The sequence below is a fragment of the Pan paniscus genome, chromosome X (assembly GCF_029289425.2).
Source record: "Pan paniscus chromosome X, NHGRI_mPanPan1-v2.0_pri, whole genome shotgun sequence".
Taxonomy (NCBI): domain Eukaryota; kingdom Metazoa; phylum Chordata; class Mammalia; order Primates; family Hominidae; genus Pan; species Pan paniscus.
The window spans coordinates 32,451,035-32,473,455 of NC_073272.2; the positions used below are offsets into that span (position 1 = coordinate 32,451,035).

Genomic DNA, 22,421 nt, shown 5'->3' on the forward strand with positions numbered 1-22,421 from the left:
TGATTACGATTACCAGGGGCCAGATGCAGGGAGGTGGGCGGGGCGTGGGAAACGCGGGAAGGCCGGGCCGGGTAGGTCCACACAGCGACTCACGTCGCTGCACGACTCTGCACAGCCCACTGGAGGGAACAAGCAGTTCTACACACTTTGAGACCCCTATGGAGGCGAGCCCCAGGACACTAGTGGAAGTGCGCTCTTTTCGCCGGCCAGGAGCGCTGCCTGCCAAAGGGCAGTACTCGTCTCCGCCCCAAGCCATGCAGCTGGATGGCTCTGCTGTCCGCTCGCCGGGCCCCCACGTGACCTACTGCGCGGGCCGCCGCCTCCACCGCGCCCAGGCCCCGCCCCCGTGACGTCTCATCGCCCTCTGCCTGTCCGAGCGTTCGGCTCTTTTGCGTTTGCTGATTGGCCAGCCCAGGTGACAGCGCCCACCCCCACCCCCCCCGACACGCCCCTGGAGCCTTGGGGTACGCGGTGGGGGGCGGGGCCTGGGCCGGAGGGGCGGGGTGAGAAGGCTGCGCGCGGGTAAAGGGGCCGCCTCGAGCGCGGTCCGAGCGTTCAGCGGACGCGCGCGGCCTCGATCTCTGGACTCGTCACCTGCCCCTCCCCCTCCCGCCGCCGTCACCCAGGAAACCGGCCGCAATCGCCGGCCGACCTGAAGCTGGTTTCATGGCAGCCTCAAAGAAGGCAGTTTTGGGGCCATTGGTGGGGGCGGTGGACCAGGGCACCAGTTCGACGCGCTTTTTGGTGAGCCCGGGGTGACATGTGAAGAGGCGCTGAGCCGGGGCGGGAGTCGGGGGACGGAGGGGGTGGCTGTTGTGTCCCCATCCCGCATCTCTCCGGCCCGGGGCCCCGGCCGCTGGGCAAGGGAGGGAGGCCGGAACGGGACCTGCCACACTGGGGATGCCCCACCCAGGCCTGGGGGACCTCGGCCTCTCATGACCCCCATGGCCGAGTTGAACAGTCGCAGTTTTGGTGGCGGAGCTGGGTCACCTACTAATGGGGTGACTCTTCCCCCAAAGGGAGCAGGGACTCTCCGAGCATCCGCGCAGAGCGGCCCGCTTGCAGTAGGGGACAGGTGGCCACATTGACGGCTACCGCGGTCTTCCCCAGGAACATTTGGCCTGCGAGACACAGGACGTCCTTGGATGGGGGGAAAGCTGTGTCACGGCTGTGGTAGCTAACACAGCGTCCTTTCCAGCAGTAGAACGAATAAAGTATTGGAGTGATGATGCGTTGTCATCCTCTCCCACAAAAATTGCAGAGGGTTGAATACTGGGGAGGGTGGCAGAACAAATTAGGAAACAGTCACACTACACTGCTTTTGCCATAATCTTTATTTAATTCCGAAGACTCGCAAATTTCAGTTCTGAGACTTTGCCCATTACAAACAAATGATTGTCCTTACTGTGCTTCACAGCATAATGCGAGACGGAAATTCTGTTTCTCTTTTTATTTACCATGTGTGACAGCGCAGTTTTACCACAAAAGATTGCTATTTAAGTGACTCTGCTGATTAATTTTTGTGCAATTAGTAAACTTGCTCTTAAAGTGACCTAGCACAGAGTTCAGTAAGATAATTTAAAAGTAATTGAGGCCGGGCGCGGTGGCTCACACGTGTAATCCCAACAGTTTGGGAGGCTGAGGCGGGTGGATTACCTAAGGTCAGGAGTTCGAGACCAGCCTGGCCAACCTGGCATAACAAAAATTAGCTGGGCGTGGTGGCGGGCGCCTGTAATCCTACTTACCCGGGAGGCTGAGGCAGGAGAATCACTTGAACCCGGGAGGCGGAGGTTGCAGTGAGCGGAGATCACACCACTGCACTCCAGCCTGGGCAATCCAGCCTAGGCAACAGAGCGAGACTCTGTCTCAAAAAAATAAAAATAAATAAAAAATAAATAAAAGTAATTGAAATGAATGCCTGCTGATAAAAGCCCATGCTTTCAATGGATATTTGACTAACTTGGCAAGTTGATGTAAATATTTAATGATTATTTAGCTCTTCACTTTACCGCAAATCATGTTTTCCTGTGTTATTTAGTATGTATATATCTATACATATATACACATATGTGTATATTTATACATAGGCATTATACATACAATGTATATATTTTTTCAAAGTTCTGTCAGAGCTGGCACTTGACTAAAAACTGCATTTGTGCTTTGATCCTGACATATCTTTTTTTGTCTAAAGTGAGAAGCTTTCAGTCTAATTTTGGTTTGAATCTTATTTAATGACTTACCCCGGTTTGAGCTGCCAAGCATAGTTCCACTGTCTCTTGCACTGTTTAACTTTTGATCACCCAGGGCAGGTTTCACTTTGTCTTATATTCATAGAAATGTTTATAGAGTAATCCTGAATCATAAGAAAGTTTGCTTAACTGGATTTGATTAATACATAATATACACGATCATCATCTTCCCAACTTAAGAAAGACCATTAAGACATGTGCCAACTAACTGTGGGTTGATGTTTAAAGCCATATTCAAGAATTGCCCACACAAATGCCTGCAGGGACCAGGCAGGTAGAAGGGGGAAGGCATACTAGAGAGATATCCAGGTCAAGGGGACAGCTAGTAGCTGCCAAGCAGGAACACAAGCCCAGTGCTGCCAGATCGTCAGATTAAAAGCAGGTAGTCTAGAGTTTTCAATGAAATCTTTCAATTCTTAAATGTTGGCAATTAGTTTATAAAGCACTGTGGGGGCCAAACCAAGCATGGCAGATGTTCTCAAGTTTATACAGCCTTTGCTCAATATGAAAATGGGTAAAATATTTCATAACTTTGTAGGCTTCCTTTAGGAGTCAGCTTGAACTGTCCATGCCTTCTTTTTGACTCTTCATTATTGCTGTCCATGTAGCCCAGCAATCTTCTTTATTCACTGCAGGTTGTTCTTGGTCCCTCAGGTTTTGTTGCCTAAAAGACATCTTTCTACATCAATGAAGAAGGACTTGATCAACTTCATATTACCACAATTAATTTTTCAGTCTGTAACATGAACAACATGAGCCTTCAAAAATTGGCTCCTGTTTACTGGGTTCTGTGAGGCCTCGTCTCATTGCATGTAAGCTAAGATGCAAATTCAGAAGATTCTTATCCTGCTTAGAGAATGATTTATAAAAGTTGATCAATAAAATTGTCCTCTCCTTGAGAAACAACTATGAAAGCATGCTCTAGAGGCAAATAAAAAAACCTTAGAGATCCTGTGTGAAGTAGTGAAAAACTTAGGAATGGTTTAGCAAGGTGTTTTTTCCTTTGTTTATAAGGAGAGAGGTTGCTAAACCACTCCCTGCAAAATGCAGATAAAAGATTTGCTGAATAAGTGCTTCAATCACAAGATGATTCCCGGGAGTTATTCCAGTCATATTACTCCACGTTGTAATTATGACTGAAAAATAATTGCTTACCTCTCAGGAAAGAATACAGTGGATAAGAACTGTCATAAGGAAGCTTATAAAATTAAAGATATTTAAGTAATTTCCTATTATTCATTAAATTTGCATATTTAACTTGACTTTCCTGAGACCAATAATCTCTGCAAGCTTTCTTCTTCTTTTTTCTCTGTTAGCAATATTAGCTTTCTCCCATAAGGAGAAAAGGCTTTATCTGTGCTCTTTCATCCCAGGGAAATGCCTCCACCTCTATCCCACATATCCGCTTCTCTACCTCTAAATAGTGGCTCAACTGCCACCTTTTAGTGTAAGTCTTCCTCAAACCGTTATTCAGAATTCCCCCCCACTTCCTACAGCACTTTTAAAAATACTTCTATTAATAGCTCTTATTACCTTCCCCCTTGTATTATAATCGTATACCTGCTGTACTTGGGAGCAGGGTCCTCCTTTTAAGCTATTTGTCATGTTGACCAAGATGTTTTATGAAATACAAAGATGAACAGCACTTAAAGACTGTTCAGAGAGTGTTTTATACATGTTTATTGAGTAGATTTTTATTTCTCTTTAATAAGTTAACTGAATTATTTTTTATTTTATTTTATTTTTTTGAGACAGAATCTCGCTCTGTAGCCCAGGCTGGAGTGCAGTGGCATGATCTCGGCTCACTGCAGCCTCTACCTCCCAGGCTTAAGTGATTCTTCTGCCTCAGCCTCCTGAGTAGCTGGGATTACAGGCATGCGCCACCACGCCCGGCTAATTTTTACATTTTTAGTAGAGACGGGGTTTCACCATGTTGGTCAGGCTGGTCTCGAACTCCTGACGTCGTGATCCACCCACGTCGGCCTCCCAAAGTGCTGGTATTACAGGCGTCAGCCACCGTGCCCAGCCAAGTTAACTGAATTTTAATTCTGGTTTTCTTTCTTACCTCTTAAAACGTTCTTGGGTACGTTTGGTTTCTTAATTTCTTCTTACATTTTAGTAGTAGACATACAATAGAACATGTTCATTTCCTCATCAAATTGTCAAAGAATTAATCTTGGGACCCCATGCATATGCTTTGTACAAGCGGAAAATTTCCAACTTATCTGATAGGAAAGTGAATTGGGGTTGGCACATGGTAACTCAGATTGCAGAGTAGGAACTTCTTGGAAAGAGAATTAGTGTAACAGGTTTTAAGGAGGGGCCATTTCTTTGTAAGACAAAAGTTTCAGCTTAAGCAATCAACTTCCTTCTTTAATTTGGTAACTTAATTTTTTCCCCACTATGATGATTTTTTAAAAGACTTGTAATGTGTTGTGGCTTGAAATGTGTCAGGTACTATGTTGAAGACTTTTCCAGCATTATCTCATTTAATCCTCATAACTCTGATGTAGATCGTATTAGTAAGCTTCTTTACACAGGTGATTAGACTGTGGCTGAGGATTGTGCCCAAGGTCACAGAGTAACTTGTGGAGCTAGGATTCAAGTCCAGGTCTGTTATACTCTGAAACCAGTCCTCCTGACTACTGCCTTGGGTTCCCCAGCTGTGTAGAGTACTGTGAAGGGGAAATGAGAGAAGGGGGAGGCCACCTTCTCACCTATTAATCAAGTGTCAGTTCTGATTATCATCACGAATGAATCTTCACCAAGAAAAACATACTTATAAATTGGTTTTGCAATCTATAAAAAATATTGCCTTTGAATGAGTACTGTGGGTTATGATCATCTTGTGACTCAAATTCAGTGGGTCCTAGGCAGGGCTCAGGTGTGTCACTGTGGATAATGGTTGCATAATCATTTTGTTTCAACAGACAATACATATAAAGAATGACTAGAATTGTAGCTCAGTGCTTGTTTTGGCAGGAAGCATTCCCTTGGCCCCAGCTGTCCCATCATACTTAGAGATCTCATAAGGCTTACAGATGGATTTCCTCTTTCCTTCATTTATGTATTCAACACATTTATTAAGCACCCATTATGGGCCAGGGACTAATGAACAATAAATTTGGTAAAACTGATTTGGCTCACAGTTGGAATGAGGCCACTCTTGTGATAAGTAGAGTTGTGATTCTTTTTGTTTTTTTTTTCTGAGACGGAGTCTCACTGTGTTACCCAGGCTGGAGTGCAGTGGCACGATCTCAGCTCACTGCAACCTCCGCCTCCCAGGTTCAAGCAATTCTCCTGCCTCAGCCTACTGAGTAGCTAGGATTACAGGTGTGCGCCACCATGCCCGGCTAATTTTTTTCTATTTTTAGTAGAGATGGGGTTTCACCATGTTGGCCAGGCTGGTCTTGAAATCCTGACCTCATGATCCGCCTGCCTCGGCCTCCCAAAGTGCTGGGATTACAGGCGTGAGCCACCACGCCCGGCCAAGTTGTGGTTCTTTTGTTGTTTCTTTCTTTCTCCACTACATTTGCTTGTTTCCTTGCCCATCACATTACACAAGTACCAGGAACACATTCTCAACAGAGAGCTGCCACCCACTCTTATCTTGTCTGTCACAAGACTAAGTGGTAAGAGCTTTCAATTTTGAGCTTCTTGAGGGATAGAACCATGTCATTTTTCTTCCCCAAAGCCTGACACAGCATCTGGCATGTGGTAGACACATGTTACATGAACCAACATTAGCAGCAAGGGACCTGCAAGGACTCAAGTGTGTTGACTGGAACGCTTGGATTAGAATAGACTGATAAAACTTGAGGCATCTTGGAAAAAGTCAAAATCAGAAACTATACCTCTATTTGATGTAGGTATATGCCATTTACTACAATTTCTTTCTTTCTTTTTTTTTTTTCCTTTTTGAGACAGAGTTCCACTCTTCTTGTTGCCCAGGCTGGAGTGCAATGGCGTGATCTCAGCTCACGGCAACCTCCGCCTCCTGGGTTCAAGCGATTCCCCTGCCTAGCCTCCCCGAGTAGCTGGGATTATAGGAATGTGCCACCACATCTGGCTAATTTTTTGTATTTTTAGTAGAGATGGGGTTTCTCCATGTTGGTCAGGCTGGTCTCAAACTCCCTACCTCAGGTGATCTACCCGCCTCGGCCTCCCAAAGTGCTGGGATTACAGGCGTGAGCCACCGTGCTCGGCCAATTTCATTTTTAAGAAAAACATAATTTCATTTGCTATGTTTTCTTTACTTCTGTGGCTTGTTGGAAGATGCCTTTTCTAGTCAAATTTGGCATGGAACATATTTGTGGCTAATATTTTTATTTTCAGTCACTCACATTTACGTAGTATCATGGTGTTCTCAAGAGGAAGTTTACATTTCTGAATAATGTCTTATCACATGGTAAAGTTTAGTGTGTCATAAAAGAGTAGGCTAGTGGGGAAATCACATGGGGAGGGAAATGAATGTGCACATTTATGATAGGACAGATGAATTAGTCATAGGATGAGTGAGGCAAGCCTACAGGACAGTTACTTAGTAAAGAGAGCATTTCAGCTCCCCAGAAGTCTCATTCTTATAAGGCAGAGAATACATGTGTTGTTTCAGAAGCTAATTTTTAAATATTTTTTGTTTTTGAGACGGAGTCTTGCTCTGTTGCCCAGGTTGGAGTGCAATGGTGTGATCTCAGCTTACTGCAACCTCCACCTCCTGAGTTCAAGTGATTCTCCCACCTCAGCCTCCCCAGTAGCTGGGATTATAGGTGTGCACCACCACACCCAGCTAATTTTTGTATTTTTATTGGAGATGGGGTTTTACCATGTTGGCCAGGCTGGTCTTGAACTCCTGACCTCAGGTGATCCGCCCACCTCGGCCTTCCAAATTGCTGGGATTACAGGCGTGAGCCACCGGGCCCGGCCAAACACTTTTTTATAAAAACAATTTTCCTTGTTTTTTCAGTTTTTAATTACTCTCCTCCTCCAAATCTGGAATTGAGTCATAGTTTGCACATAGAGCTGAATATAGACCTGGTGACTTCCAACTGTAATACTATCACTTATAGGTAATAGTAATAATAATAATAATAATAACATAGCAGTAGTAGCAGCAGTGACAGTAGTGGTTACATCTTTTGGGTATATACTGTGTCTGCACTGAGCTAAATTCTCATTCTATGTTCACTTTCCTTGTTTCTTCCTTTTTAAATTGCCCTTCACCCAAAACAAAATCTGGAATTGAGACATGATTTGGGTTTAGAGATGAATATAGGACTGGCTTCCTATATTCATTATTCAGAATGAGTGATTTCTAATCCTTATTCTGTCATCTATTAGTGGTGGTGGGAGTAGTAATTGTAATAAAAGTAATTATAAAATTAGTAACAGTAGTAGCAACAATGATAGTGTTGACACCTTTTGGATGTATACTCTGTGCCTATTCTATGCTAAATACTCTTCATAAATTACTTTATTATCCTTTTACAAATGAAAAACATAGAGGCTCAGAAAAAAATGTCAAATAGCTGATGTGGGCAGGGCTGGAGCTCGATGTGCCCCAGCTCTCTGTGCTTCCGGGGTCTGTGTGTGCTCTTTGCCTCTAAATCACACCAAGCATGACGTTGTCAACTACCTTTCTGGCCCACACAAAAGTCTGAGGACAGATTTTTTTTTTTTTCTTTCTTCTTTTTTTTTTTTTTTCCGAGACGGAGTCTCGCTCTGTTACCAGGCTGGAGTGCAGTGGCGTAATCTCGGCTCACTGCACCCTCCGCCTCCTGGGTTCAATCGATTCTCCTGCCTCAGCCTCCTGAGTAGCTGGGATTACAGGTGCATGCCACCATGCCTGGCAAATTTTTGTGTTTTTAGTAGAGACGGGGTTTCACTAGGTTGGTCAGGATGGTCTTGATCTCTTGACCTCGTGATCCGCCCACCTCGGCCTCCCAAAGTGCTGGGATTACAGACATGAGCCACAGTGCCCAGCCTGGATCTTTTTCTTTAAGCTTATGACCTAAAATAGAAGCAACTGATCACTGGATATCTCCACTTCTGTGCCCAAGCAACATCTCAAACACACATTATCTAAAACAAAATTTGCAATCTCCTATGCGTTCCTGTCCGGAAGCTACTGCTCCTACCCTATCCCTTGTCTGGTAAACACTGCCTACTCAGTTGCGCTGACCTGTAACTTGTCATCCCTGGGTGTTGCTCTTTTTCCTGCTTGTACTTCCTGAATTAAGAATCTCTCTGCACTTGCACTTCACTTCTGTCAATCCCATCGCAGCTGCCCTCCTAGTGGAGGCCTCTGTATGTTTCACCTGGACTGCAGACACATTGCAACTGCTCTTCCTGTCCCAGTCTTGCCTCCCTCTAATCCTTTCTCATCAACAAGTACTGTGCACCCTCGCCCACCTGTACACCCTGCAGTCCTACGCCCACTGTCCCGCATGGACTCCCTTCTGTTCAACCTGAAGTCTTAGTTTAGAAGTTACCACTTCTGAGAGCCCTTCTCAGACCCTCATAATTCTGGGTTACATGTCTTTTCTCCTCTTCATAGCCCTGACAGCCCTATGTGAGGCAGAAGTTGCAGTGAGCTGAGATTGTGCCACTGCACTCCAGCCTGGGTGGCAGAGCCAGACCCTGTCTCAGACAAACACCCCAGCAAAAAAACAAATGACCAGGCTAGACATTGTATAAAGCAAGTGATACAGCCACTGCTATCTTTAATTGACAATGATTTCTGAAATCTACTTGAAAAAATCAGACTAGCATTCTTGCCTCTGGGTACTGTGTTTTAATGTGGAGTTAATTATCGTCTACCATAGAGTCTTGTGGAAACATCATTAGCCTTCTTTGTACATTTGCCCATCTGCAGACAAATCAATGGCCAGAAGACTTCATGTGAACCTAGATATATGAGGAAAAAAGTACTCTAGAACTTCATGTCCAGTACAATAGCCACTGGCCACATGTGGCTACTGATTACTTTAAATATGGCTAGTCTGAATTGAGTAGACTGTAAGTGTAAAATATATACCGGATTTCAAAGACTTAGTAAAAACAAATCATTAATATTTTATATCTATCACATGTCAAAACAATAGTTTATAGATATATTGGCTTAAATGTGTTATTAAAATTAATTTCATATGTTTCTTTTTATTTTTTAATGAGACAATTTAAAATTAGTATGTGGCTTGCGTTTTTGGTTTGGGTTATATTTCTATTGGACAGGCTACATACACTAAGGTGGTGTCAGTCTCCTAAGTTTCAGAGCTTTGATGAAGTAGGGAGGTCTAGACTCCATCCTGGTACATCCAAATGTTGTTTGATTGGATGGCTTCATGGTCTAATACAGCAAATAGAATTTACCAAAATCCTTCTGTTTTCTGTGTCTCTTCCAAAGATCCATGAATTCATTTTTAGCATAAGGGCCCTGACGTTGCCCTAGTTAAAACTAGGAGGTGATGGAAGAGGGGTCTCATTCCATTCAGAGCCCCATAGGTCTGCTATTGAGGTTTTTATGAATTCAGCCAGCAAAAAGGGACACCTTGTTTCTTTCTTTCTCTCTCTCTCTCTCTTTCTCTTTTTCTTTCTTTCTTTCTTTCTTTCTTTCTTTCCTTCCTTCCTTCCTTCCTTCTCTCTCTCTGTCTTTCCCTTCCTTCCTTCCTTCCTTCCTTCCTTCCTTCCTTCCTCCTTCCTTCCTTCCTTCCTTCCTTCCTTCCTTCCTTCCTTCCTTCCTTTCTTTCTTTCTTTCTTTCTTTCTTTCTTTCTTTCTTTTCTTTCTTTTCTTCTTTCCTGATGTAGTTTCGCTCTTGTGTCCCAGGCTGGAGTGCAATGGCATGATCTCAGCTCACTGCAACCTCCACCTCCTTGGTTCAAGTGATTCTCCTGCCTCAGCCTCCTGAGTAGCTGGGATTACAGGCATGCGCCACCACGCCCAACAAATTTTTGTATTTTTAGTAGAGACGGGGTTTTGCCATGTTGGCCAGGGTGGTCTCAAACTCCTGACCTCAGGTGATCCACCTGCTTCAGTCTCCCAAAGTGCCAGGCGTGAGCCACCGCGCCCGGCCAATACTTTGTTTTCTTAACCTAGAGTCCTTTAGGGATTTGAGAGTAGCAGGGAGCAGCTGTAATATGAATAACAGTAACACAGCTGGAATTTCCTATTGTAGTGAAGTTTTTCTGCACATAAGTGTTTCTCATTTTATCTGATAATTTTTGTCCTAATAAGTACATGTAATACATCATGTTTTTTGGACATTAAACAAATACTTATTGAGCACCAACTTTGTGCCTGGCACTATTCTAGTTCCTAGGGATACTTCAGTGAATAAAGCAGGGCAAATGGAACTGGCTTCCTAGAGACACACCCTAATGCTAATGGAGCTGGTATCCTAGAGACATACCCTAATGCTACCTTGTAAATCACAGGGCTATCACATGGTGTATGATGTATCAAGTTAACCTTTGACTTGTAAGATATTTTATCTTCTCAAAGGACTTCAGAATTTGCCCTCTTGCTTTCATTATGTTTATTATTTCCTCCAGAAAAGAGGAAAGGGGGCGTGTGTGATATAGAAGGAGGAAGGCAACATTCAACGCTTTTTATTTTCTTAGTCTGCATTGAACAGGTAATTTTCTCCCACAGGAAACCTAGGCATGGAAACACTTTACTAATTGGAAGTGACTTCACTGCTGTAATTAGAGTAATTTTGGAAGTTAATTTTAATCAAAATATGCATCTTACTCTGTAAGAGTAAGTACTTTGGTACTCAAATATAGATACTATAACATGGAAACAATATATATGAAAAACTTGCTCCCTCTCTCTCTCTGTATATATATAGATATCTATATATATTATATATTTTTTATATACATCTATATATATTTTATAGATATATAGATATATATCTATATATATTTTATAGATATATATTTTATATAGATATATAGATATATATATATCTTATATATATATATAGATTTTTTTTTTTTGAGACAGTTTCACTCTTGTTGCCCAGGCTGGAGTGCAATAGCGTGATCTCGGCTCACCGCAACCTCTGCCTCCCGGGTTCCGGTTCAAGCAGTTCTCCTGCCTCAGCCTTCTGAGTAGCTGGGATTACAGGCATGCGCCACCACACCTAGCTAATTTTTGTATTTTTAGTAGAGACAGGGTTTCATCATGTTGGCCAGGCTGGTCTCAAACTCCTGACCTCGTGATCCGCCTGCCTCGGCCTCCCAAAGTGCTGGGGTTATAGGCATGAGCCACCACGCCCGGCAAAACTTGCTATATTTTAAAAAGTGTTGTTTTTAGTAGTGCTAAAATTGTAGAGGATCGTATTACACTTCTTTGTTAGTTTTCATCCATTGGTTTTAATGTTTTATATCAAGGGTCAGCAATTTATGACAAGCATGTCACAGAGAGTACTCAGCTGGATGGGGCCAAGTATATACTTATCCCTTTACTAACAAGGACTCTATTGCCTTTTTTTTTTTTTTTTTTTTTGAGACGGAGTTTTCCTCTTGTCGCCCAGGGTGGAGCTCAATCTCAGCTCACTGCAATCTCCATCTCCTGGGTGGGTTCAAGGGATTCTCCTGCCTCAGCCTCCTGAGTAGCTGGGATTACAGGCTCCCACCACCACGCCTGGCTAATTTTTTGTGTTTTTAGTAGAGATGGGGTTTCACCATGTTGGCCAGTCTGGTATCAAACTCCTGACCTTAAGTGATCTGCCTGCCTTGGCCTCCCAAAGTGCTGGGATTAAAGATGTAAGCCACCGTGTCTGGTCTTCTATTTCTCTTTTATAAGAGCTAGATGCGTAGCCACACTTCCCTTCAAAGGAATCTACACAGTACATGTATATGTGCCTGAGTATCTGTGACCCTTTCTGTCTCCACGTCCAAGATAAATGGAGTGGAAACTTACACCATTGCTATTAGTATTGTATCAGCTCTCTTTTATTATTCTTGGTTTTCCTATTCTGTAAAATAAATCCATATTATTAATTAATGTGTTAAATTTCCGAGAACCATTTTGGTTTTTTAAGGAGTAGGGAATTGCTTCTTAATTTACCTTTATCTTCGATAGGTTTCTTTTTACCTAAAGAGAAGTTATTTCTGATGCTGCCTTATATCTTTTATGAATCCATATGAAAAGAAAGTGGAACATCTTATATGGCATTTCATCTAATTGGACTTTTTCTACCAGTGAACAAGAACTTCAGTTACTGAATAACTTTAAACATCCTTGATATCTGCCTGCATTTTTACATTAATATTACAATATCTTTTTCAGGTTTTCAATTCAAAAACAGCTGAACTACTTAGTCATCATCAAGTAGAAATAAAACAAGAGTTCCCAAGAGAAGGGTATGTTTCCTAATTTAATATGTAAAGACACATTATGTTTGTTAGTCCATCTCACCCAACTTGCCCTGTGGATTTGTAAAGTAAACTTGGTCAGACATCCTCCTGAAAACATTTGAAAGGTTGTTATTAGTCAAGAAAATATGCAATAACTTGGTATGTCTTACATGTGAGGAATTGGTGGCTTAGGAATTCAGTTACAGATAAGGAATAAATAATAAAGTAATAAAGCAAAAGAGTATTAAATATCAGAAATTTCACATTAACTTTGAAGTCATTTAGTTTTGTGTTCCTATTATTGCAAAAATGCTGCTTTGCTGATTTGAGTGTCAGGTTTGTTTTATAATAAAGGTATCTTTTTAAAAAAGTATTCACATATCTTAACATCTAATACTAAAATCACATTTTTGGGAATAGTATTCATATGTAGTAATTGTGATTAAATATGATGTTAAGTATATTATTTAAAATTTAATGATGTTTATGATATAACCACTTTGAAAAACTGTGTTGCAGGTTATTGCAAAGCTAACCATACACCTGCAGCATTTCACTCTTAGGAATTTACCCAAGAGGAATAAAAGCATATGCCCATCGAAAGACTTGCACATGAATGTTTATAGCTACTTTATTAAAAGTCGCCCCAAACTGGAAACCACCCAAATGTCTGTCATCAGTAAGATGGATAACAATGGAATGCCATTTAGTAATTTTAAAAAAGTGGACAGATACTTGCACCAACACAAGGGAATGTCACTGGAAATATGGAAAATGAAAAAGTTGGATACAAAAGAGTATATACTGCATGACTCCATTTATCTGAAATTTTATAATAGTCTAAACTAATCTAGGATGATAGGAATCAGAAAAGTGGTTGTCTGTGAGGTGTGTGATTCACTTGAAAGGAGCATGAAAGAACTTTCTGGGATGCTGGAAATATTTTGTATCTTGACTGGGGTGTTGGTTAGATGGGTATTTCCGCTTGTCAAAACTCAGCAAATTGTGTGCTTTCGATCTGTGCATTTCACTGTAAAGTTTACCTCAATTTAAGAAAGAGAAAAAAATTGATGTGTTTCCAAATTGTATTGTCTTCTGCACATGAAAAAATGTCCTAATTTTTTAGAGTTCCTTTGTTTAATAATAAAAGTTATTGATACGTTAGCGGCATTAGCATGATTGTCCACAAGCCTGAACCCAGTGCAATTTGTAAAGAAGATACCTGAGTCTTGGCTAGATGAAAATTATAAATACACAGAAGGAGACTGGGTTTTTAAAAAGAAATTAGAGACGGCTTGGCGCGGTGGCTCACGCCTGTAATCCCAGCACTTTGGGAGGCCGAGGCAGGCGGATCATGAGGTCAGGAGATCGAGACCATCCTGGCTAACACGGTGAAACCTCGTCTCTACTAAAAATACAAAAAATTAGCCGGGCGTGGTGGCGGGCGCCTATAGTCCCAGCTACTCGGGAGGCTGAGGCAGGAGAATGGCGTGAACCCGAGAGGCGGAGCTTGCAGTGAGCCGAGATTGCGCCACTGCACTCCAGCACTGCACTCCAGCCTGGACGACAGAGCGAGACTCCATCTCAAAAAAAATAAAAATAAAAAAATTAAAAAAAAATTAGTTAGAGACAGAATTCAAAGCCCAGGAAAGGGAAGCATTTAGTTAGGCCTGAGAAAGGCAGAGAAGAAAGGCAGTTGGAATTCCCTTGCTACTTCTGGATCCTATGGTAGAATCATTTTAGTTTGTATCATTTCTACTTTTGGACTTCCTCAAATTACCATATTTCTCCTAGGCTTCTCACCTTTCTCATTTACTATTAGCCTTTCATCCTCCTGAGGCCCTGGTACTTTACCAAAATTATACTGAGATTGGGTCTGAGAACTTGGACCAATCACTTATCTACATGAAATAGTTAAAAGGAGTTTTAAATTTCTCCCTAAATTCCAACAAAACATTTTGGGAAAAAAGTAGCAAAAAAGACTAGTATACTTATTTGACTTTTCAGAATTCCTTTTGCTTCCCAAATATATCATTCTCAATAATAATAAATATATTTCCGTCTACTTAGAAATAATCAGCGATTAGTGAAACATGCAGATAATTTATCAAAATTAATTAAATCTGCAGGATATAAAGAAGGGGAACTAATTTCTTATTAGACTTGGAAAAATAATTTTAAAATAGGTAGATATTTGCTGTTTGTGGCCTGCCATTAGTGGCCTCCTTGAAAATGATTAATTACTATGTGGAGAATAATAAAATTGTAAGGAAATAGGCTTTTCTTGAAATCATTTCTTTAAAATGTGGAATGTAATTTGCTTTGCTTAATCTGGTTTTCTTTAATGTATGCACCAGCCACACCCTTTTAAGTTAACATTTCTATAGAAAAAAGTTATATTTGTGTTGCTTTCTTACTAACCAAATGCCTTCTTTTGTTCAAAGATGGGTGGAACAGGACCCTAAGGAAATTCTACATTCTGTCTATGAGTGTATAGAGAAAACATGTGAGAAACTTGGACAGCTCAATATTGATATTTCCAACATAAAAGGTATTTTAATAGAATATTTTACCCACATAATAAGACTCTCAATCAAATTCATTAATTTATTCTTTCAGCTTATAATTGAGTGCCTATGCAGTGCCAAGCATTTCTATGAGAACTTGAGGATACAACACTAAACAGGAAGATTTAAGTTCTTGTCCTCATGGAGCTTTTATTTGGATGGGGGCGAGATAATAAGAGCAGAAAAATATAATTTCAAATACTAAAAAGTTCCATTCCAAAAAATAAAAACCAAGTGGTATGGTGGGTTGTGCCTAGAAGGGCTTGCTTTAGATTAGGTGGCCAGGAAAAGCCTTTCTGAGGATGTGACACTTTTGCTGAGCTCTCAGAGGGCAAAAGGGGTCAGCCATGCCAGTGTCTAGAAGAGTGTTTGAGGAAAAGGATGCAGCACGTACAAAGGCCCTGAAGTGGGAATAAGCTTGGGACATTTCCGGGTCAGAAAGAAGGCCAGTGTGTCAAAAGAAGACTAAAAATGTTGAGCAATGAGACTGGGTAGGGGGTTTCAGTAGGCGATCAAATTGTGGAAGTGGGTCGGGCTTCATCAGCCATATTTAGGATTTTGGATGTTATTCTTAGTATCATAGGGAGCCATGAGAAAGTTTAAGCAAGGCGGCAAGGGATGACTTGCAGTTTCAAGGCAACTTTCTGACTGCTGTGTGGAGAGTAGATGGTAAAGGCAAAAGTGTGGACACAGGGAGACTAGTGCGGAGGCTGCTATGGAAGTCCTGAGAGAGGATGGTGGCTTGACCAATAATGGTAGCAGTGGAGGTGGAGAGAAAGGGCCAGAATTTGCTGATAGACTGGATGTTGGGGTAACAGAGAGTAGTGGGGTTGAGGGAAGAGATTGGTCAAAGGTGATGCTTTGGTTTTTGCCAGAGCTCCTGGATAGATGAGGATGCCTTTTGCTAAGGAGAGAAAGACTAGAGGAATGAGTAGGTTGTGGGGAAGGGGTAATTGGAATCCAAACTCTTCACTTCTAAAATTTCCCTGAAATAATTGCTTGAGGGTGTTAGATTGTTATGGATTTCTCTGTGAAGTCCTAGTAGTTTTTGTTTTTTTTTTTGAGATGGAGTCTCGATCTTGTCCCCAAGGCTGGAGTGCAGTGGCATGATCTCGGCTCACTGCAACTTCCACCTCCCAGGTTCAAGCAATTCTCCTGCCTCAGCCTCCCAGGTAGCTAGGATTACAGGCACACACCACCATGCCTGGCTAATTTTTTGTATTTTTAGTAGAGACGGGGTTTCACCATGCTGGCCAGGCTGGTCTCGAACTCCTGACCTCGTGACCCGCCCGCCTCGGCCTCCCAAAGTGTTGGGATTACAGGCATGAGCCACCGCGCCCAGTGAAGTCCTAGTAGTTTTAATTGAATATCTATGTTTGGCTTTTCATCATTCATATAGGGAAAAAAAATCCAGCCACCCAAGATTGATATAATAGCATAAAAGGTGGAAGCATAGTGTGGAAGTTTGCTGTCTACTTTATAGCCTAAAATTTTCAAGTTTACCATTCAAGGGCTCTTTTTTTCCTCCTTAGGTAGTTTGACTATAGATAGAGCGAACATCAATTGGTGGTGGTGGCTTGATTGCCATCATCTTGGCTTAGATACTTACCATCACTCCTGAGCCTTTCCCCTATTTGTATAAATTAAAACTCACTTAAAAAAAAAGACTACAAATCTATAGAGTGCCTACTATGTGCCAGATGTGCTAAGGATACAATAGAGGTAATGCTTAAGTGCAGAAAACATGTTAATCTGATAATCACAAATAAATGGAAATGCATAAAATAATAGAGTTATTTCTGTTATTGCAGATTTTTTTAAAGTATAATTTGATATTTTATTAACAACTTTTAATATTATGCACATATTAATCCTATCCTCCCTTTATCCCTACATCTAAGTGGAAGGGCTTCAAACTTCTCTTAGGGTTGTAGTCCTGAACTTTAGATGAGCTGTGCATTAGTGATTGTTGTTGATCATTTCCTTGAGCTGTTCTTGCACTTCTCACAGTCTAAACAGTGCAAACAAATAATAGGCAATCAGTAGCACACTCTTGTCAAAATTACCAAAGACGTAGGTAATCCAGGCAGCTTAAAGCCATGTTTAGAATGTAGAGTCCAGGGTGATTGACCATGGCTTTGACATCATTCTACCTCCCTTACAGGTAAGGTAGGTTGTGATGTGTTGGCTTTCTGGACCCACTTGGATGCTATTCCTTTTTCCCTTGTTTTTACGGTTATGTGAAGATGACACACAACTCCTGCCCAAGTGATTTGTCTTCCATTTGCACTACCTGGTCTAAGAATTGAACAGGCAGCTTCTCTATACTCCTCTGTGTCTGGCCAGTGTGAAGTCCACATCTGAGCCAAACTGACCCAGCACTTCCATCTGTACAACTACCATCCTCTGGCCACAGAAGAGAACATCCCACAAGCTCCTCCATACCAGGCCAGTTGTACTATTTTTTTTTTCCCAGAAAATTTATCCAATTGGCATTGCCAAGGACCAAGCTTTTGCTTGCCTGCATAGAACTCTATATTACAAACTGTTAAAGCTGTAAAGGAGGCTGGGTGCAGTGGCTCACGCCTGTAATCCCAGCACTTTGGGAGGCCGAGGTGGGTGGATCACGAGGTCAGGAGTTCGAGACCAGCCTGGCCAACATGGTGAAACCCTGTTTCTACTGAAAATACAAAAATTAGCCAGGCGTGGTCGTGGGCGCCTGTAATCCCAGCTACTTGGGAGGTTGAGGCAGGAGAATCGCTTGAACCCAGGAGGCAGAGGTTGTGGTGAGCCGAGATTGCCCCACTGTACTCCAGCCTGGGCAACAGAGCAAGACTTTGTTTCAAAAAAACAAAACCAACAAAAAAGGCTGGGCGCACATTGGCTCACGCGTGTAATCCCAGCACTTTGGGAGGTCGAGGCAGGCAGATCACCTGAGGTCAGGAGTTCGAGACCAGCCTGGCCAACATGGTGAAACCCTGTCTCTACTAAAAATACAAAAAATTAGCTGGGCGTGGTGGCGCACACCTGTAATCCCAGCTACCTAGGAGGCTGAGGCAGGAGAATCTCTAGAACCTGGGAGGCAGAAGTTGCAGTGAGCCGAGATGGCGCCATTGCACTCCAGCTTGGGCAACAAGAGCGAAACTCCATCTCAAAAACAAAACAAAACAAAAAAAAAACACTAAAGGATCTTCAGTCAACTAGACCAGCTCCCTCTATCTGCAAATTAGGGAAGAAGACTTAACTGCAGGTTATGTAGCTTTTTAGTGGTAGATTAGCATTAAAGCACAGCTCCCCTGACTCCTAGACCAGAGTTCTTTTTCCTGAGCCACACTGATGGTAATCTCACAAACCACTTCTGTTTTTATTTCTTGTGTGGCAAGTAAATTAACTTTGCCAACTGAAGAGTGATATCATTTATAGTCCTACCTGACAGTCATTAAGAGTTCTTCATGTCTGGTATTTCCTTGGCAAATTTCAATTTCATTGGTTTTGTTATGCTTATCTGACAGAAGGTTTGTTGATTTCAAGTCACTAGGAACAGTGCCTCCAAAATTAAAATTCACTCTCCAACTGAGCAGCATACACTAGCTCAAGGCAATTAAATAGACTGCTTCTTTCCTTCTAGCGGTAGAGTCAGCTCTGTTTGCCTGTCACTGGGCTCAAGGAATTACAAAGTATAAAGAGTCACAGTAGCAATTCCAAAATATAAAGAGTTACGGCTGGGCATGGTGGCTCACACCTGTAATCCCAGTACTTTGGGAGGCCGAGGCGGGTGGATCCCCTGAGGTTGGGAGTTCGAGACCAGCCTGACCAACTTGGAGAAACCCCATCTCTACTAAAAATACAACATTAGCTGAGCATGGTGGCTCATGCCTGTAATCCCAGCTACTCGGGAGGCTGAAGCAGGAAAAACGCTTGAACCCAGGAGGCAGAGGTAGCAGTGAGCCAAGATCACGCCGAGCCGAGATCATGCCATTGTACTCCAGCCTGGGCAACAAGAGCAAAACTCCATCTCAAAAAAAAAAAAAAAAAAAAAGAGTTACATATTCATTCATGTGATAGAACGAAAACACAACATAAACTCTTTCAAAATTGAGAGCATAAAATTCTCAGAGATTAGATTATCTTGTATCTAAAACAATTATTTCCCTGTTAGAGAAAAGGGAAACCCACATATCCATTCCTCCACTGCCTTGCCCTACCCAACATATTCACACACATTTCTACCACCTCTTAGACTCATACTGTCAGGGGCCTCTCAGGGGTTTCAGGAAGGCACCTCGTTCTCCAAAATGTTTCCAGCAGCAGCCACATCTCATTTGCAGTTTTTCTAACCCACCTCAAGTACACATCTTCCAGAGCCTGTTTTAAAAAGCTTTATCAGGCCGGGCGCAGTGGCTCACGCCTGTAATCCCAGCACTTTGGGAGACTGAGGCAGGCGGATCACCTGAGGTCTGGAGTTTGAGACCAGCCTGACCAACATGGAGAAACCCTGTGTCTACTAAAAAATACAAAATTAGCCGGGCATGGTGGCGCATGCCTGTAATCCCAGCTACTTGAGAGGCTGAGGCAGGAGAATCACTTGAACCAGGGAGGCAGAGGTTGCGGTGAGCCGAGATCACGCCACTGCACTCCAACCTGGGCAACAACATCGAAACTCTGTCTCAAAAAAAAAATGAAAATAAAAAGCTTTATCTCTCTTCCCACATGGTATTACTTTTTGTAGCCAGAGAACCTTCCTCCGAAGCTCTTATTATTTTGTTCTGTGTGTTTTTAGTTTTCTCCTAAAAAATGTGTTATAATTATATGTTATGATTTTAATTTTAAAAAAGGATGCATCTCATCCATAATTCTACCAAGACAACAATTATTAACATCCTGGAGTATTTTCAAAGGCTCTTTTTTCTAAGGTATATTTTCTTAACTGTGATTATAACTTCACGGAAAATTTTAAGAAAAATTAACCAGGGATTTTGAGTGTAGCTTTTAACTAGTTTAATTTTACTACAGACATTCAGTGTAGAGAAAAGTGCCCCCAAAGAGAATATGTGGGTAAAGTATGAAGCTGGTAAATGCAAGAGCAATACGATATATGATAATGGTTATGATATCCGTAAATGAAAGACTTTGAGGCCAGGAAATACATGTTTTATGCATGTGACTTTCATATTATCTTAAACGGTGCACATGAGGAGGAGTGGAGAATTATAAAACCTGAATGTGTTATTCTAAGAAAGAAGGAATTAAAATTAGGAACCATTAGGAATGGCACATGTGCTGAGATTAGCAGTTGGCAACGTTTTCTTTAAAAAACATAGAGGATTTTAGGGTAGGAATGACAAGACACTGGAACATTGAAAAAGTTCAGAGATAAGTTCACACATAAGACTTGTGTGCCCTGGGGAGAAATGGGTAGTAAAGACGTGTTTGTGGCTGGCAGAGAATCCTGGGAAGCTGTTTCACTGGACTTTGTCTGCAAGCAAAGCAATTTTACTTGGCATGAAGGAATCCAATTAAGATAGAAGAGAAAAAAGGAATGCCCAGGGAGGAACCCGTGACTGAAGAATCAGATTGAAATAGCTCTAAATTAGATTCTGAAGAAAAGTTAAAATGACCCGGTAAAGATAGGTAGCATGAGAGGCATAGAATAGTGACTCAAGGATTATGAGTAAGAAAGTAGCCAGCTTATTGATGGTAAAATTAACATAGTGAGGAGGAATAGGAGATTTTAGTTGACTATAAGTTCATTGTGATCCCATGTTGTAAAGTCGTCACACGCACAAAAAAATTACATTCACAATATGTACCCATAGAGCTGCTGCAGAACTCCTTTATTTGCCCTCCTTAGCTCAGTCCCATTCTCTGAAACTGTTACTCTACTCTCTTCTCAATAATAATGACCATGGCAGCAGCAGTAGGTAACATTTATTGAGTGCTTACTGTGTACCAGGCATGTGTTTTAATATACATTGACTCCTCACTGTAACCCTGTAAAGTTGGAACTATTACTCTCTCCATTTTACAAGACACAAAACTGAGACCCAGAGTCACACTGCTAGGAAGCACAGGAATTGGAATTTGAATCCCAGCTATCTGGCCTCAGAGCCTGAGCTCTAATGAATGGTGCCCCAAACTCTTGCCCTGTTTTGGCAGATAACCCTACCTCCTGCTTCATGGAGAAAGTTGAGGGTCTGCGGCCTTAAATCCTCACCTTCCTGTTGCTGTGCTTAATATCTGGATCTCCTGCCAACTTTCCTTCATCACAAGGGCAGCAATAGCCTTCTGCCCCACTTGGAGCTTCTCCCTCCACTTGTGCTGGTAATCCATCCTCTCCTGTCACTACATCAGTCAGAACCAAGTCCCCATTGATTCCCAGCCCCATCCATCCCCTCATTCTCCTTTCTTTTCTTTATTTACTTTTATAAACATTTTTGTCTTACCCAGAATCTCTTCCTTATACCCTATGCCTCTACATTTCTTTGGAGTAGAATCTCAATCATCTTTGTATCTCTAGAAAATATTTTAAAAAATATATATATATATATATATAAACTTTTAGATACAGAGGGTACATGTGCAGGTTTGTTATGTAGGTATATTGCATGATGCTGAGGTTTGGGGTACAGACCCGTCACCCAGTTAGTGAGCATACCACCCAATAGGTAGTTTTAGAAAAGATGTTGAATAAAGTAAGTCAATCTGCATTGGATAAATAGTATTAGAACAAGGGAGCTGATGTTCCCCCTCAGCTCTGTGCTGGTCAGAACATTCCTAGAGTATTGTGTTTTATTCTGGACGTACAATTTGAGTGATGTGGACATATACTTGCATGTTCCTAGGCATGGTGATAAAGGGACTTTAAACCATGCCATGTTTAGGTGGGGTCAGTTGAAGGAAATTGGATTGTTTAGGCTACACAGCAGAAGAGAAGACTTGAGGTACAAAAGAACTGCTTCAAGTTTTGAAAGACTGGCATGTAGAAGGATTACCCTTATTCTATATATCTCCAAAGAATATGACTAAGATCGGGAGGTGGAAGCTACACAAAAAAAGATTTTTTTTTTTTTGAGACAGAGTCTTGCTCTGTCACCCAGGCAGGAGTGCAGTGGCCTGATTTCGGCTCACTGCAAGCTCCGCCTCCCAGGTTCATGCCATTCTCCTGCCTCAGCCTCCCGAGTAGCTGGGACTACAGGCGCCCACCACCACACCCAGCTAATTTTTTTTGTATTTTTAGTAG

The 22,421-nt window shown here is 42.0% G+C and overlaps 1 protein-coding gene across 8 annotated transcripts in view; it reads left to right on the top strand.

Moving 5' to 3' along the window:
* Positions 1-504: 504 nt before the first annotated feature.
* Positions 505-22,421, top strand: part of GK (glycerol kinase) — a 77,067-nt gene continuing 55,150 nt past the window's right edge. For all 8 annotated transcript variants that reach the window (XM_034949424.1, XM_034949428.1, XM_057301057.1 and 5 more), the window contains exons 1-3: positions 505-744; positions 12,547-12,620; positions 15,059-15,165. In XM_034949424.1, the coding sequence (XP_034805315.1) occupies positions 667-744; positions 12,547-12,620; positions 15,059-15,165 (259 nt within the window). In that variant the 5' untranslated portion in view covers positions 505-666. The remainder of the gene's footprint in view (positions 745-12,546; positions 12,621-15,058; positions 15,166-22,421) is intronic.